General features: G+C 41.7%; 1 protein-coding gene across 2 annotated transcripts in view; it reads left to right on the top strand.

Moving 5' to 3' along the window:
* LOC122555940 (guanine nucleotide-binding protein subunit beta-4) overlaps positions 1-16,604 on the top strand; it is an 88,028-nt gene that overhangs the window by 56,068 nt on the left and 15,356 nt on the right. For both annotated transcript variants that reach the window (XM_043702235.1, XM_043702234.1), the window contains exon 7: positions 176-242. In XM_043702235.1, the coding sequence (XP_043558170.1) occupies positions 176-242 (67 nt within the window). The remainder of the gene's footprint in view (positions 1-175; positions 243-16,604) is intronic.

Genomic DNA, 16,604 nt, shown 5'->3' with positions numbered 1-16,604 from the left:
TTTGTCCTCTTGCATTGAGCTGCTTCTTTTGGAAACAACTTGTGAATATTTTCTCTACTGTTTTACATGAAAATGTATATCAGATCGAAAGCTAGAATTAATTGCAGATATTTTAGAACCAATTATGAATACCATGAAAGCAAACTGTTAATGTTTGTTTTATTTTTCTCTACAGGTTACTTATCGTGTTGTCGTTTTCTGGATGATAACCAAATTGTAACAAGTTCAGGCGATACCAGTTGGTAAGTTGAAAAGTACAAAGTTTTGTAGCCCATGCCAGCTATTTGAAAGTTCTGTCTGTGCAGTCCCACTGATTTGGTCCTTCAAAACCCACTAAATATTTTCTCTCAAGTATTTATCCATTTCACTTCTGAAAGTTGCAATTGAATTTTCCTCCACTATCTTTTTTGTTACATTGCAATGCATATCATTAAAAACTTGCCATGTAGCTCTCTTCCAACCCCTCCTCTCATCTCCTGTCTGGCTCTTTTGCAAATTCAAATCTGTGCCAATGGTTACTGTTCATTTTGCTTCTGGAATTAGTTTCTTTCCTTCCTTACTCTTCACAAAATTATGCTTGATGATTATGAACATCTGTCAAATTTTTAACCCTCTCCACTTTAAAGAATAATCCAAGCTTCAACAACACCTCTATACAATTGAGCCCTATATTCGTGGCAAGGTTCTCGTACAAAAACAGAAATTACTGGGGAAATTCAGCAGGTCTGGCAGCATCTAAGGGAAAAAAAGTGTTTCAAAAAATTTCTTCAGCAATTCTGTTTTATTTCAGATTTCCAATTCTGCAGTTCTTTATTTTATTGTACTATTCTCATAACTCAGTTTTGCATCCTCACTAAGTCCTTGACATTCTTCCTTATGTGTTGAGAACTGAACATATAGCTGCAGCTGAGGGCCAACCCTTATTTTATAAAGGTTTACCATAATCACCTTGCCTTGAGACCTTGCTCTGGCTTTTTTATGAAGTTCAGGATGCTGTACGTTTTTTAATAGACTTCTCAACTTGCCTAGGCACCATTTGAATGTTGATGTAGATAAATAGCCAGATTCCTAAGCTATCTTTTTCAAATTGTACAAATAGTTTATATTGCCCCAGCTATTCTTCCTACCAAATATATTAAAATTCCTGTTATATTTTAACTGCCACGTGTCTGCACATTTCATCAATATGTACTGTTTAAAGTCTTAGTATCTTCATTACTTTTTATTCTTTTTCTTAAGTGTTGTCTTCTGCACCTATTGAAATTATGTTTTATATATTAGTTATTTTTTTATTATGAGAGAGTAGTCCCAATGATAAACTCTAGGGGGCACCATTGTATTTTTCTCTCGAGCCCAAGACATAACCTTTCACCAATGTGCGCTCTTTCTGGTGGCTTAGCTATTTTTGCTTTCATGTTAATATTGTAGACTTTTATTTTGATGATATATCTGATTGGTGGTACTTCATTAAAAAATGTTTAACGGTTCGTATACCAAACATCAGCTGTATCATCCACAGAAACTCATGTATTAACTTCATCAAAGAGACCAAATCAGGTGTTTAGTGACAATGATTAGCCTTTGATACCCCATGTCGGGTAATTTATTGTCCTAAATTTTTGCAAGTGTCAATATATTTTGTCCCAGTTGTTAAGATAGTGTCTTTTTGTTTTTTACATTTTTAATTGCAAACTGAAATGGGAAAAGAACTGCTTTGAATTCAAGGCTGATGAGTTGCTGCACTTTTTGAAAAGCTGTGTATAAGTGAAGATTCAGTTGGCAGCGTGTAGCTGATTGGTCTGAGCTAGTGACCAGTTATTGATGACATGGAACTTCTATTTGCCAACAATTGAGATTGCCAGCTAAAATTTTGGGGCTGTGAACAAGATAAGGAGAAGCTATCATCTTCGCAAACTCAAAAGCTCGGTTTTCTGCAGTAAGAAACACTGTCAAGCTGAAGGAAGCCAGTGTATTTTTTCTTTCATTAGTTGCTGTAATGTGAGACTTCAATTAAACATCCTTAACAATCTTTTAAAAGTGTGAAACAGTCAACTTGTATCTCCTGTAAAAAGGCGAAAGGATCTGGACAAGGAAGGTCAGGAAGCAGTATTTCGATCAGTGCAAGAATCATCTCAGCAAACTCTGAGCAAGGACCACTGCATTGTTTTCACAGTCTTTCTCTCTGCTCATAACACCCATGTATTTTCTGTTTGTCTGTGTGTATGTAGAAGGGGAGTTTATAAGGTTTAGAGTTTAACTAGCAAAGTTATTTGTTGACTGTTCCAAATTGTTTTGATTTGATTCTTGATTCTTTAATGCCAAGTGTACTGAGATACAGTTCCTATTCATATACCCATCCAGATGCCTTTTTAAATGTTGTAATTGTACACACCCCTCTACCACATCCTCTTAACAGCTTGTTTTATACACACACCACTTTCTGTGTGAGAAAGTTACCCTTAATGTCCTTTTCAAATCTTTGTGCTAACCAGCCAAATCATATCTTGCTTAAGTATATCAGGTTAGTAAAATAGAATGCAGGATATAGTGTTACAGCTTCATGAAAGATGCCGAGGAAGATCAGCTCTAATATATGAGAGTTCACTTCATAAGTCTGATAACAGCAGGGAAGAAGCTGTATTAAATCTGTTGTTATGTGTTTTCAAACTTTTGTATCTTCTAAGCGAAAGTAAGGACTGCAGACGCTGGAGATTAGTGTCAAGATTAGAGTTGTGCTGGAAGTGTACAGCAGGCCAGGCAGCATCTGAGGTGCAGGAAAATCGTACTTTGTAGCTTCTACCCAATGGAAGAGGGTGGAAGAGTTATAACCAGGGTGTGGAGGGTTCTTTGATTATGATGTCTGCTTTCCGAAGTAGTAGAAAGCATAGACTGAGTCAGTGGAAGTAAAGCTGGTTTTCGTGATTGATTGGACTGCATTCACAACTATCATTTGCAGTCTTGTGCAGAGCAGTTGCCATACCACACTGTGATGCAACTGGATAGAATGCTTTCTCTGGTGCACCTATAAAATTCAGTAAGAGTCATTGTGCAACATGTTGAATTTCCTTATTCTCCTGAGGAACATAGAAAAGTACAGCAAAGAACAGGCCCTTTGGTCTACGATGTTGTGCCGAGGATTAATCTGAATCTAGAATAAAATAGGAGAAAGTGAGGACTGCAGATGCTGGAGATCAGAGCTGAAAATGTGTTGCTGGAAAAGCGCAGCAGGTCAGGCAACATCCAAGGAGCAGGAGAATTGACGTTTCGGGCATGAGCCCTTTTCCCTTCCTGAAGAAGGGCTCTTGCACGAAACGTCAATTCTCCTGCTCCTTGGATGCTGCCTGACCTGCTTTGCTTTTCCAGCAACACATTTTCAGTTCTAGAATAAAATAACCTAACCCATGCACCCCTCAATTCACTGCTGTCCATGTGCATGTCCAGCAGTCGCTTAAATGTCCCTAATGTCTCTGCTTCCACCACACTGTTGGCAATGCATTCCATGCGTTCACATCTCTTTGCGGAAAGAACCTACCTCTGACGTCTCCTCTATACCTTCCTCCTAATATCTTAAAACTATGACCCCACGTGGCAGTCAGTCCTGCCCTGGGGAAAAGTCTCCGGCTATTGACTCTATCCATACCTTTCATTGCCTTGTACACCTCGATCATGTCAGTTCTCCTCTCCAGAGAGAAAAGTCCAAGCTTAGTCAACCTCTCTTCATAAGACAAGCCCTCCAGTTCAGGCAACATCTTGGTAAACCTTCTTTTCACCCTCACCAAAGCCTCCATGTCTTTCCTATAATAGGGTGACCAGAACTGGACACAATATTCCAAATGTGGTCTCACCAGGGTTTTGTACAGCTACAACAAAACCTCGCTTCTCTTAACCCTGATGCCCCTGATAATGAAAGCCAAACACACATGCTTTCTTAAAAACGCTATCCACTTGGGTGGCAACTTTGAGGGATCTATGCACTTGAACATCACGATCCCACTGTTCCTCCACACTGTCAAGAATCCTGTCTTTAATCCTATATTCAGCATTCAAGTTCGATCTTCCAAAATGCATCACTTCACATTTATCCAGATTGAACTCCAGCTGCCATTGCTCAGCCCAACTCTGCATCCTGTCAGTGTCGTGCTGCAGCCTGCAACAGCCGTAATACTATCAACGGCACCTCCAACCTTTGTGTCATTAGCAAATATACGAACCCATCCCTCAACCGCATCCAAGTCATTTGTAAAAACTACAAAGAGCAGAGGCCCAAGGACAGAGCCCTGTGGGAAACTACTCACCTCCAGGCAGAATACTTTCCATCGACAACCACTTTCTGCCTTCTGTCAGCCAATCAATTCTGAATCTAGACTGCCAGATCTCTCTGTATCCCATACTTCCTGGCTTTATGAATGAGCCTACCATGGGGGGAACCTTGTCAAATGCCTTGAAGTCCATATACACCACATCCACTGTTTGACCTTCGTCGACCTGTCTCGTCACCTCCTCAAAGAACTCAATAAAATTTGTGAGACATGACCTGCCCCTCTCATAACCATGCTGAGTGCTTTTAATCAAGCTATGCTTTTCCAAATAGTCATACATCCTATCCCTCAGAATTCTTTTCAAGACCTTGCTGACCACAGATGTAAGGCTGACTGGTCTGTAATTGCCAAGCATTTCCCTATTAACCTTCTTGAAAAGAGGAACTACTATCTCCTCTCTCTAATCTTCTGCTATGACTCCCATGGAGAGTGAGGAAGCAAAAATCTTCGCCAGTGGCATAGCAACCTCCTTTCTCGGTTTCTGGAGCAACCTAGGATAAATCTGGTTTGGCTCTGGGGACTTAAAAAAATTTCCAGCATGTCAACTTCCTCAAACTCTATCTGTTCAAGCCTGTTTCCCGTCTCCTCAAAGTTCTCATTCGCAACAAGGTATTTTTTCCTTAGTGAAAACCGAAGCAAAAAACTCATTTAGGGCTTCCCCCATCTGCTCAGATTCCACGCACAAGTTCCCTGTGCTATCTCTGACCGGCCCTACCTTCCCCCTGACATTCTCTTATTCCTCGTGTAGGAGTAAAATGCCTTTGGGTTCTCCCTAATCTTTCCCACCAAGCCTTTTCATGCTCCTCTGGCCTCTCCTCAGTCCATTTTTGAGCTCCTTTCTAGTAAACCTGAAATCCTCTGAAGCTGTGCTAGATCCTTGCTTCCTCCACCTGTACATAAGTTGCCTTCTTCCTTTTGATGAGAAGCTCCTCTGTTCTCGTCATCCAAGGCTCCTTAATCTTGCCCCTTCTTGCCTGTTTCGGAGGAACAAATTTATGCATCACTCATAACAACTGCTCTTTAAACAGTTTCCATATGTCTGTTGTGCCCTTTTTGTGGAACAGTTGCTCCCAATCTGCACTTCTCAACTCCTGTCTGATAGTGTCATAATTTCCTTTTCCCCAATTAAATATCTTCCCATAGTAACTGCTCCTTTCCCTCTCCATGGCTATGGTAAATGTGAGGCAGCCACCAAAGTGTTCTTGCACCACGAGATCTGACATCTGTCCTGGCTCATTGCCGAGTACCAAATCCAAAATGGCCTCTCCCCTTGTCGGCCTGTCTACATACTGAGTAAGGAAACCTTCCTGAACACACCTGACTGAAATGGCTCCATCCAAACCATCTTCACTAAGGAGGTTTCAGTCAATATTGGGAAAGTTGAAGTCATCCATAACAACAACCCGGTTACATCTGCATTTTTTCCAAAGCAGAGGTGTTGATGTGCTTTTTTTGACTGTATCATCGACATGGATGGACCATTGGTGATATTTATTCCTCGGAACTTGAAGCTCTCGACCACTTCCATTTCTTCCCCATTGATACAGACAGGGGAGTGTCCACTCCACTTATTGAAGTTGATGACCAGCTCCATCATTTTGCTGGCATTGTTGGAGAGACTATTGTCTTTACACTACACTATGCCATTAATCTGTCTATCTCCTTCCTATACTTGGTCTCGTCATTGTTTGAGATCTCACCCATTATTGTAGATGTTTAGCCGAGAATTTGGCCACACAGTCACGTAGACATGCAGCATGGAAACAGACCCTTCAATCCAACTCATCTGCACCGACCAGACATTCCAATCTTAACTAGTCCCATTTGTCAGCAATTGGCCCAAATCCATCTTAAACCCATCCTATTCATATACTTTTTAATTGTTGTAATTGTACTCCCCTCTACCACTTCCTCTGGCAGCATGTTGCATACACGCACCATCCTCTATGTGAGAAAGTTACCCCTCAGATCCCTTTTAAATCTTTCCCCTGTTACTTTAAACCTGTGCCCTCTAGATTTAGACTCTCCCACGCTAGGAAAAAGACCTTGGCTAGTCACCCTCTCTATGCCCCTCAGCCTCTGACACTCCAGGATCAGAAAAGCCCCAGCTTATTCAGCCTCTTCCTATTGCTCAAATGCAAAAATAATTGACAAAGGCAAAGCAATAGATGTTGGCAGTATGGACTTCAACAAAGCTTTTGACAAGGTTCTGCATGATAGTCTGCTTAGTAGGGTTAGATAACATGGGGTCCAGGGGGAGTTAGCCAATTGGATACAAAATTAACTTGAAGGTAGGAAACAGTGGATGATGATAGAGGGTTGCTTTTTTGCACTGGAGGCCTGTGACCAGCGGTGTGCCACAAAGATCAGTGCTGGGTCCATTGTTTTTTGTTATTTGTATAAATCATTTTGTTGTGTATATGAAGTATATTAATAAGTTTTCAAATGATGCTAAAATAAGTAGTGTAATGGACAGTGAAGATGATTATCTCAGAGTACAGCAGGACTTTGAGTTGATGGACTAATGTGAGATGTTGCATTGTGGGTGTATAAGGAGTATAGTAAGGGGCTGAAGTATATAACATTGTGGGGTGCCCGTGTTGAGGATTATTGTGGAGGAGGCATTGCTGCCTAAACTTAGTATTCGCAGTCTGTGGGTCAGGAAGTCGAGGATCCAGTTACAGAAATGGGAGTAGAGTCCTAGGTCTGAGTTTGGAGATGTGTTTTGTTGGAATTATGGTGTTGAAGGCAAAGCTAATAAATAGGAGTATGACATAAGTGTCCATCGTTATCCAGATGTTACACATGTATGGCCAGGGAGATAGAATCATTGAATCCCTGCAGTGTGGAAGCAGGCCATTCAGCACATCAATTCCACATCGACATTCTGAACAGCATTCTACCCAGACCCACACCCCTACCCTATTCTTGTAATCCTTTTTCCTGTGGCTACACCTAACATGCTCATCCCTGGACACTGTAGGCAAATTAGCAAGGTCAATCCACTTAACCAAATGGTGCCTGTCGTGCACCTATTGTGATGATAGGCAAATTGTATTGGATCAAGGCAACGTGGGAGGCTGGAGTTCACGTGTACAGTTACTAACCTCTTGAAGCATTTCACAATTATATATGTCAGAGCTGCTGGGCGGTAGTCATTAAGATACATTGCCTGATCTATCGAGTGTGATAGTGACCTTTTTGAAGCAGATGAGGACCTCACATCATAGTAACAAGAGGTTAAAGATGTCTGCAAATACTCCCGCCAACTGGTCAGCACAGGAGCCAGAGACTCCATCCGGGCCAGTCGCTTTCCGTGGGTTCATTCTGAGGAAGGCCGATCTGATGTCTGTGACTGTGCCTCTGGGAACAGGTGCACCTATGGCTGTCAGGGCAGGTGACATCATATCACTGATCTTCTGTTCTGTTTAGCTGTAGTTAGGATTTATTTCTTTGTATTAAATAGTAATTTGTACATACAGAAACCTGGTTTATGCTTTCTATCAATCTAGGTCTAAAAGACAGATAAATTAGGGAAATTTTGTGCGCTTTTATAACATCTTTAACTTTTGTATCAACTCCGGGTGGAGCAGCACTTAATTTTCAGTATGGTACCCTGGTGAGATGTAGCACAGTTAAATGGCCTGTAATTCTAGGTTATCTATTTGAATAGCAGTGTAACATTTGCAATCCTCTGGTCCTGCAGTACCTTTTCTAAATTTTGTAGAATATGTAAAAAATATGGCCAACATCTCTGTAATTTCTACCCCATGCTCCCTTGGAAATTGAGAATGCATCCTATCCAGACTGCGTGCTATTTCTTGTTTACATAGTGCCAGGTTTTAAGTAACTCTGCTTGATTTGTTTTCACCTCATCCAATATTGTTACTGTCTCCTATTTTGTTGCTACTTTTGTTAGTCATCTCTTTTGCCTCCAAAGGAAGGTCTCCATTCTATCCCTAATCAGCCTTTGTGACTAGCATTTATAATGCTAATTATTAAATTATTCCTGTTCCCTATATTTTCCCCTCTTTCTTCCTTCCTTAATGTTCTCTGTATTTTATGTTCAGCTTCTATCCAGTATTATGAAGCATAGGTTTAGTATAAACCTTTTTCTGTTCAGTTCTTTATTTCTGGAGAGCTCTCCCTGTGGATGACCTTCTCATCACCCCGTCCTGCTGCATTTGCTTTTGAAATCCCTACTCTGTACCTGAACCCTCCCTCCTAATGTTAATTTACTATGCTGTCTTCCAATTTGGCAACCAACCTGGGCCAGATCATTTTTCAACTCGCTGAAATTATTCCTCCTCCAATGTTAAAATCTAACATTTCATTGTTTCTTTTCATAGAATCATAGAATCCCTACGGTGTGGAAACAGGCCCTTCGACCCAGCAAGTCCACACTGACCCTCCGAAGAGTAACCCACCTAGACCCATTCCCCCACCCTATATTTAGCCCTGACTAATGCACCTAACCTAACATATCCCTGAACAGTATTGGCAATTTAGTTTGGCCAATTCACCTAAACTGCACATCTTTGGATTGTGCAGGTTAGGTGAATTTGGAGGAAACTGAAGCATCAGGAGGAAACCCATGCAGACACAGGGAGAATGTGCAAACTCCACACAGACAGTTGCCTGAGGTGGGAATCGAACCTGGGTCCCTGGCGCTGTGAGGCAGAAATGGTTTTCCATAATGGTTGTAAAACCTTTTTGACTTCCCCAAATGCTGTACCACTGACACCAGCTTCTGTTGACCCATTTCATCTTTTTTTCTTAAAAAAAGAGAGCAGGAGTAGGCAAAACAACCATTGAGCCCTTGAAATATCGTAAGGTAACAATTGCATCAACTTCATGTTCCATTCCTATCTCCACATCCCTTGATTCCCTTTAGTGCTCAAGATTCTTATCAATCAAAGCCTTGAATGTACACAAGTACTGAGCATTCACTTGTCCCCTTGATCTTGAAACTGACCTTAAGGATCTAATCATTTTCTTTCTTTTGTCATTAGTTCCCATCACATGGCTGTCCCTTCCTGACTCTGGTATCTGCATCGACCAGTGCTGTCCTTTTATTCTGGTACTCGGGAGGAAACACCATGCAATACTAATTCTGAAGGAGAGTCATATTGGACTCAAAGCATTTGCTCTGTTTCTCTCTCTATAGATTCTCAGTTCTGCTGATTTTTTCAGTGCTATGTTTTTATTTCCGATCTCCAGCATGCTCACAACTTTGCTTCTTTTTCACTAGGCAGTACACTCCTCACTGATTGCAAAAATATATACATACCTCTTCCTCACACTGCTGCCTCACAGCGCCAGAGACCCGGGTTCAATTCCCGCCTCAGGCGACTGACTCTGTGGAGTTTGCACGTTCTCCCCATCTTTGCGTGGGTTTCCTCCGGGTGCTCAGGTTTCCTCCCACAGTCCAAAGATGTGCAGGTCAGGTGAATTGGCCGTGCTAAATTGCCCGTAGTGTTAGGTAAGGGGTAAATGTAGGGGCATGGGTGGGTTGCGCTTCAGCGGGTCGGTGTGGACTTGTTGGGCCGAAGGGCCTGTTTCCACGCTGTAATGTAATCTAATCTAATCTAATCTAGGTCATTGTACTCTTTGGAACCAATGACATAGGAAGAGAAAAGGATGAGATTCTGAAGGGAGAATGTAGAGAGTTAGGCAGGAGTTTAAAAAGGAGGTCCTCGAAAGTAGTAATATGTGCATTACTCTTGATGTTGCAAGCTAGTGAGGGTAGGAATAGGAGGATAGAGCAGATGAACGTATGGCTGAGGAGCTGGTGTATGGGCGAATGATTCACATTTTTGGATCATTAGAGTCTCTTCTGGGGTAGATGTGACCTGTACAAGAGGGACAGGTTGAACCTGAATTGAAAGGGGGCTTATATAGTGGCAGGGAGATTTGCTAGTGCTGCTCAAGAGGACTTAAACCAGTAAGGTGGTGGGAAGTGGGACCCAGGGAGATAGTGAGGAAAGAGATCCATCTGAGAGATACAGTTGAGAAAAGAAGTGAGTCAAACAGTCAGGGCAGGCAGGGACAAAGCAGAGAACAAGGTAGGGCGGATAAATTAAACTGCATTTATTTCAATGCAGGAGGCCTAACAGGGAAGGCAGATGAACTTAGGACATGGTTAGGAAAATAGGACTGGGATATCATCGCATTTACAGAAACGTTGCTCAGGGATGGGCAGGACTGGCAGCTTAATGTTCCAGGATACAAATGCTACATGAGGACAGAAAGGGAGGCAAGAAAGGAAGGGATGTGGCGTTTTTAATGAGAGACAACATTACAGCTGTACTGAGGGAGGATATTTCGAGAAATACATCCAGGGAAGTTATTTGGGTTGAACTGAGAAATAAGGAAGGGATGATCACCTTGTTGGGATTGTATTATAGACCCCTGATAGTCAGCAGGAAATTGAGAAACAAATTTGTAAGGAGATCTCAGTTATCTGTAAGAATAATAAGGTGGTTATGGTAGCGGATTTTAACTTTCTAAACATAGACTGGGACTACCACAGTGTTAAGGGTTTAAATGAAGAGGAATTTGTCAACCCTGTACAAGAAAATTTTCTGATTCAGTATGTGGATGTACCTACCAGAGAAGGTGCAAAACTTGACCTACTCTTGGGAAATAAAACAGGGCAGGTGACTGAGGTTTCGTGGGGGAGCACTTTGGGGCCAGCGACCATAATTCTATTAGTTTCAAAATAGTGATGGAAAAGGATAGACCAGATCTAACAGTTGAAGTTCTAAATTGGAGAAATGCCAATTTTGACAGTATTAGACAAGAATGTTCAAAAGCTGATTGGAGGCAGATGTTTTCAGGTAAAGGGACAGCTGAAAAATGGGAAGGCTTCAGAAATGAGATAATGAGAATCCAGCGACAGTATATTTCTGTTAGGGTGAAAGGAAAGGTTGGTAGGTATAGGAAATGCTGGATGACTAAAGAAATTGAGGGTTTGGTTAAGAAAAAGAAGGAAGCATATATCAGGTATAAGACAGAATACATTAAGTGGATCCTTAGAATATATTGAGTGGGGATCCAAGATGGCAACCACCCAGCAAGTCTGAGTCTACAGTGCTCCTCCCAAGACTTGGGCAAAGTGGGTCACCCACCCCCACCACACTCACCAAATTATTTAAAATAGCTTTTACTTAATGTAATTAGTTGTTTAGTATTAAATTTAAGCAATTTAATCTCCAGTAAAAATGACTCTCAATAAGCAGCTCTCAGTAAGCAGGAACTCCTCCCCCACCCTCTCCAGCTGCAGCAGAGGTGTCCGCAGCAGCCCTTGGGGACTTACCTACGGTGGCGAGCCTCGTGGAAATCATCTCCAAACTGGATGCGAAGATCGACGCTTTTATTGAAGAGTCCCGAAGCCGATGGGACTCACTCTCGGCCGCGCTGCAAAAGCACGACCGAGACATTAAGGAAATCGAGCACTGAGTTGGAGGGGCGGAGCTAAAGGCCGCGACCTCCGAAACTACAGCACAGTCGGCCGTGGATCGGGTCCGGACTCTCGAACAGCGAGTCCGGACCTTAGAGAACCACATTGACGACCTCAACAATCAAAGTCGTCGAAAAAATATTCGTTTGCTGGGCCTTCCCGAACGGGAAGAGGAAGGCCAGCTTACAGCGTTCCTTGAACAGTGGCTTCCACAGCTTTTAAATCTGGAGGCTGGATCAGGCCAGGTAAGGGTAGAATGGGTCTACCGGGTTGCAATACGCGGGCCCGGCTCAAACCAGCGCCCCCGCCCGGTCCTTTTCCGGCTGCAGAGCTATAAGGAGAGGCAGATACTCTTAGAAGCCTCCAGAAATCTTGGAAAAGGTCCCCAAGCCATGATCTATAAAGGATCCAAGATCATGTTATTCCAGGACTTTTCCCCAGCTCTGGTCCGAAAGAGGAAGGCGTTCGATGAGGCGAAGAAGTGTTTAAGGGACTTAATTATTCAGTACTCCTTGCGCTACCCAGCGATGCTACACTTTAACCATGAAGGATCCGTGTATAACTTCGGATCGCCGGAAAAGGCCAAGGAATTTTTGGACTCTCTTAGATAAATTGTGAGAGATAATTGATATTGGTTTGCTTTCCCCCCCACTCTGGTTTACATCCCCCCCTCCCTTTTTTTATATATGTTCATCCTTTTTATCTTACTGTTTAATATTATCTTGGGGGGTAGGGAGAGGGATTTATTTATTTGTTCTCTACTTAACGATTTTCTCCCCCCCCCCCGTCCTTTTTTTTTTTATTCTATATATATGACCAGGGGGGTCTAGTTAATGTTGGTGGGGGGAGGTGGTTACCTTATTCTAATTTACCTGTGTCTCTAGGAGCGGGGTTGTTTTCCCTTGTTATTTTGTATTATTATATTTAATTATTACTTTGTTGAGGTTGAATTTTATAGTTATGTGTGTTTATACATGGTACTAACATTACCAAATATATCTAGGTGTTGGTGTGGGTGGGGGGTATGTGTAGAGTGCTCACTGTTAATTCTAGCTCTGTAGTATATTTGAATTTTCCTCATCCTATTGAGGAGCGCCTGGGTCAAGGATGGGGCACTGGTTGGGAGAGGATACGACGGATCTTTGGAAAGGAAGTGATACCCCCCTGGGAACGCGGGGGAAAATCTCCATTTAAATACGTTTTATTTTTTTTTTATTTAGAAATAGTTTTTTATTATACTGTTGTGAGTGTATTAGAGAGCCTTTATTTTTGTGAATTTTATATGCTCTATGCTCGGGATGTTCTGGATAGGGTTTCCCCTCCCGAGGGGGTCTCAGATTTGCCCGGACGATTATGGTTGATCAGTTGGTTAAATGGTGCACCTGGAATGTCAAGGCGAGTAATTCACCAGTCAAAAGGAAGAAAATATTATCAAATCTCAAGAAAGAAAGAGTTGATATAGCTCTCCTACAGGGGACACACCTGTTGGATAAAGAACACTTGAAATTACGACAGGGTGGATTTCAAAATCCTAAATCAGATAAAAGACGAATCTAGACGATATATTCTGATTAAAGCCCTTATAAATGGAGAGGAATATGGGATTTTAAATTTGTATTGCCCCCCGGCACATCCTTTTAAATTTATAACGGAAGCCTTCTCAAAGTTGATGGCTCTCGGTGCTCGTCATACAATTATAGGGGGAGACTTTAATTGTATTATGGATCCGGAAGTAGATAGGATTCCCAAGAGTACTGCAGGAGTATCTCCCAGATCTAGACAATTGGTGGATTTGAACAAAGAATTAGGAGGTGTCTTCATCCACAGGGCAGAGATTTTTCTTTTTACTCCAATCCACATAAATGTCATACCAGAATCGATTTGTTTTTTGTCCCCTCGATTTTTTTAAAATTCCATATCATCCTGTAAAATAGGCAGTGTAGCAATTTCCGATCACGCTGTTGTATATATAGAAATCAAGGCGAGGAACAATGGGACATCCCTTCGGCATTGGCGTATGGTCCCCATCCTGATGAAAGATAGTAAATTTGTAAGGTACTTCTCTCAAGAATTTAAAACTTTTTTAGAAATTAATTTAAGTACGGCTAGCAACCCATCAATGATGTGGGAGACCATCAAAGCTTACGCGCGAAGTTTGATCATCTCATACTCAGCAAACCAGAAAAAATTAAAGGGAGAACAACAGCGTCTGCTTGAAGTTCGCTTAAAAGCGGCTGAAACAGCATTCGCTGACAGACCTATTATCAAATTGCAAAGGATTACGGCCCTTAGAACAACTCTAAACACCACGCTTGCCCAAACGGCTAAGAGGGAAATATTATTTGCAAAACAAAGGTTATATGAATTTGGCGATAAACCAGGTAGATATTTAGCATTTCTTGCAAAGAAAAAGAAGGCCCTTCAAACTATCACGTCTGTCAAGGAAAGTATGGGTATTTTGACTCATGATCATAAAAGGATTAATGCAATTGTTAGAAAATTTTATTCTGATTTATATAAATTGCAGGATTGTGAAGACAGGACTAGGAGGATGCAATCATTTTTTTAAAATTTGACTTTTCCGGACCTAGCTCCAGAACAGGTATCAGTCTTGAATGTTCCCCTAACAATCCAAGAAAAACTTGACGCAATCAGGCAACTTCAGAGCAGTAAGGAACCGGGTCCAGATGGCTTTCAAGCTGAATTCTATAAAGAATTCACAGGAATATTGGCTGGTCCACTTATGGACATGTATAACTACTCATACAGTCAGGGCTGTCTCCCGCCTTCGCTGAAAGAGGCAAATATCTCTCTTATCCTTAAAAAAGGAAAGGACCCAGAAGATTGCGCGTCATACAGACCAATTTCCTTGCTAAATGTAGATTTTAAAATCCTCTCTAAAACGTTAGCATTGAGGCTAGAAAGGGTATTGCCACATATCATAAAGGAGGATCAGACGGGGTTTATTAAGGGCCATAGATCATCCAATAATGATAGGGTTTTGAATATGATTCAGGCCTGCCATTTGGGAAAGATACCAGGTGTAGTAGTATCATTAGACGTGGAAAAGGCATTGATAGGGTTGAATGGTCATATTTGTTTTACACATTGGAAAGGTTTGGCATTGGAAAGGTGTTTACCAAATGGGTTTCAACACTGTATAGTGATCCCAAAGCAGTTGTGATTACCAATGGATTAGGCTCGGATAGCTTCAATGTGGGTAGGGGCTGCCGTCAGGGATGTCCCCTCTCGCCATTGCTATTTATGCTAATAATTGAGCCACTAGCAGAAGCTATACGGGCTGACCCTAATATAACAGCCCCAAGGATTGGTACAGGTAAACATAAGATTATCCTTTATGCAGATGAGGTTCTCCTATTCCTCAGTAATCCTCTGATGTCCATGCCTTGCTTAATCCAAGTTATTAATACATTTAGTGCATTCTCAGGCTATAAAATTAATTTCTCAAAATCGGAGGCTATGCCAATGGGTGGCCTTGCTAGGATACCCCACTTAGTGGACGGATCCCACTTTCCCTTTTGGTGGTCCCTGGAGGGTTTCTTATATTTAGGCATTTTTATTACCCAAGTATTTGGTCAGTTATACAAGGCTAACTTTGTGCATTTACTGGAAAGGATAAGGCAGGACCTCCAGCGATGAAGACACCTTCCAATTTCCTGGCTAGGTAGAATAGCACTAATTAAAATGAATGTCCTGCCCCGTCTCCTATACCCTATGAGAATGCTTCCGGTGATGCTGCCGAGGCTGGCACTACGTAAATTATATGGCTGGTTGGGTTCTTTTATCTGGAATCATAGATGGCCCCTTATTAAGCTGAAGAATCTACAACTTCCACAGGTAAGGGGAGGATTGGATTTCCCAGATTTCAGGAAATATCAGTTAAGTTCCCTATTAAGTTACATAGCTGATTGGGTCTTGTCTGACCCGCAATCAATCTGGCTGGACATCGAGGCTTCTCAAGTAAAATGCCCACTTATTAACCTTTTATTTTCAGACAAGAGGAAAATCATCATGGATCACTGTAAAAACTCTATAATACTAAACACAATTAAAGTTTGGAATATAATGCAGCAAAATGAGGGCAACTCACATAAAACATCACTTGATGCTCCGATAGTGGGAGCATGGGGATTTCAACCGGGGTTTACAGATGCCACTTTCAAACTCTGGAGATCCAAGGGTATTTCTTGTTTAGGGGATCTATTTAAAGAAGGGGTCCTGATGTCTTTTGAACAGCTGCGTCAGAAATTCGGATGACCTAATGGAGACCACTTTCGATACTTCCAAATTCGAGATTATATACAGAAGAAGACTGCGTTACTAGATAGTCTTTATAAATCAGATAGAGAATGCAGAGTGCTACGGCTAATGGGGTATCTTCCGTCAGTACTATTTATCATTTACTACATGATGAAATATCGGGAGATATGGACAATCTGCTTAAAACATGGGATCAGGATTTTGGACTAGAAATGTCTATAGAAACGTGGAATGACATTTGGGAAAATGCCAGAAGAATCACCATCTGCAACAGAACTCAGGCTATTCAGCTGAAGATACTTCATAGGGCCCATATAGCATTGGATTGATTGGCAAAATTTAAGGCAGGAGTATCTCCAATGTGTCCCAAATGTAAAATAGAGGTGGGCACTCTTGTACATTGCCTATGGACCTGTCATAAGATCCGTAGATATTGGACTAAAGTAGCAAGTGCTCTGACAGAAATCTTAGGAACGAAAATTAGAGTGGACCCTGTATCTTTCCTTAGGGCTTTTCGAACTTACCCTCCCTGGATATGCACG

Source organism: Chiloscyllium plagiosum, chromosome 13, assembly GCF_004010195.1.
Source record: "Chiloscyllium plagiosum isolate BGI_BamShark_2017 chromosome 13, ASM401019v2, whole genome shotgun sequence".
NCBI classification, from domain to species: domain Eukaryota; kingdom Metazoa; phylum Chordata; class Chondrichthyes; order Orectolobiformes; family Hemiscylliidae; genus Chiloscyllium; species Chiloscyllium plagiosum.
This window is presented reverse-complemented; position numbering and strand designations above follow the sequence as displayed.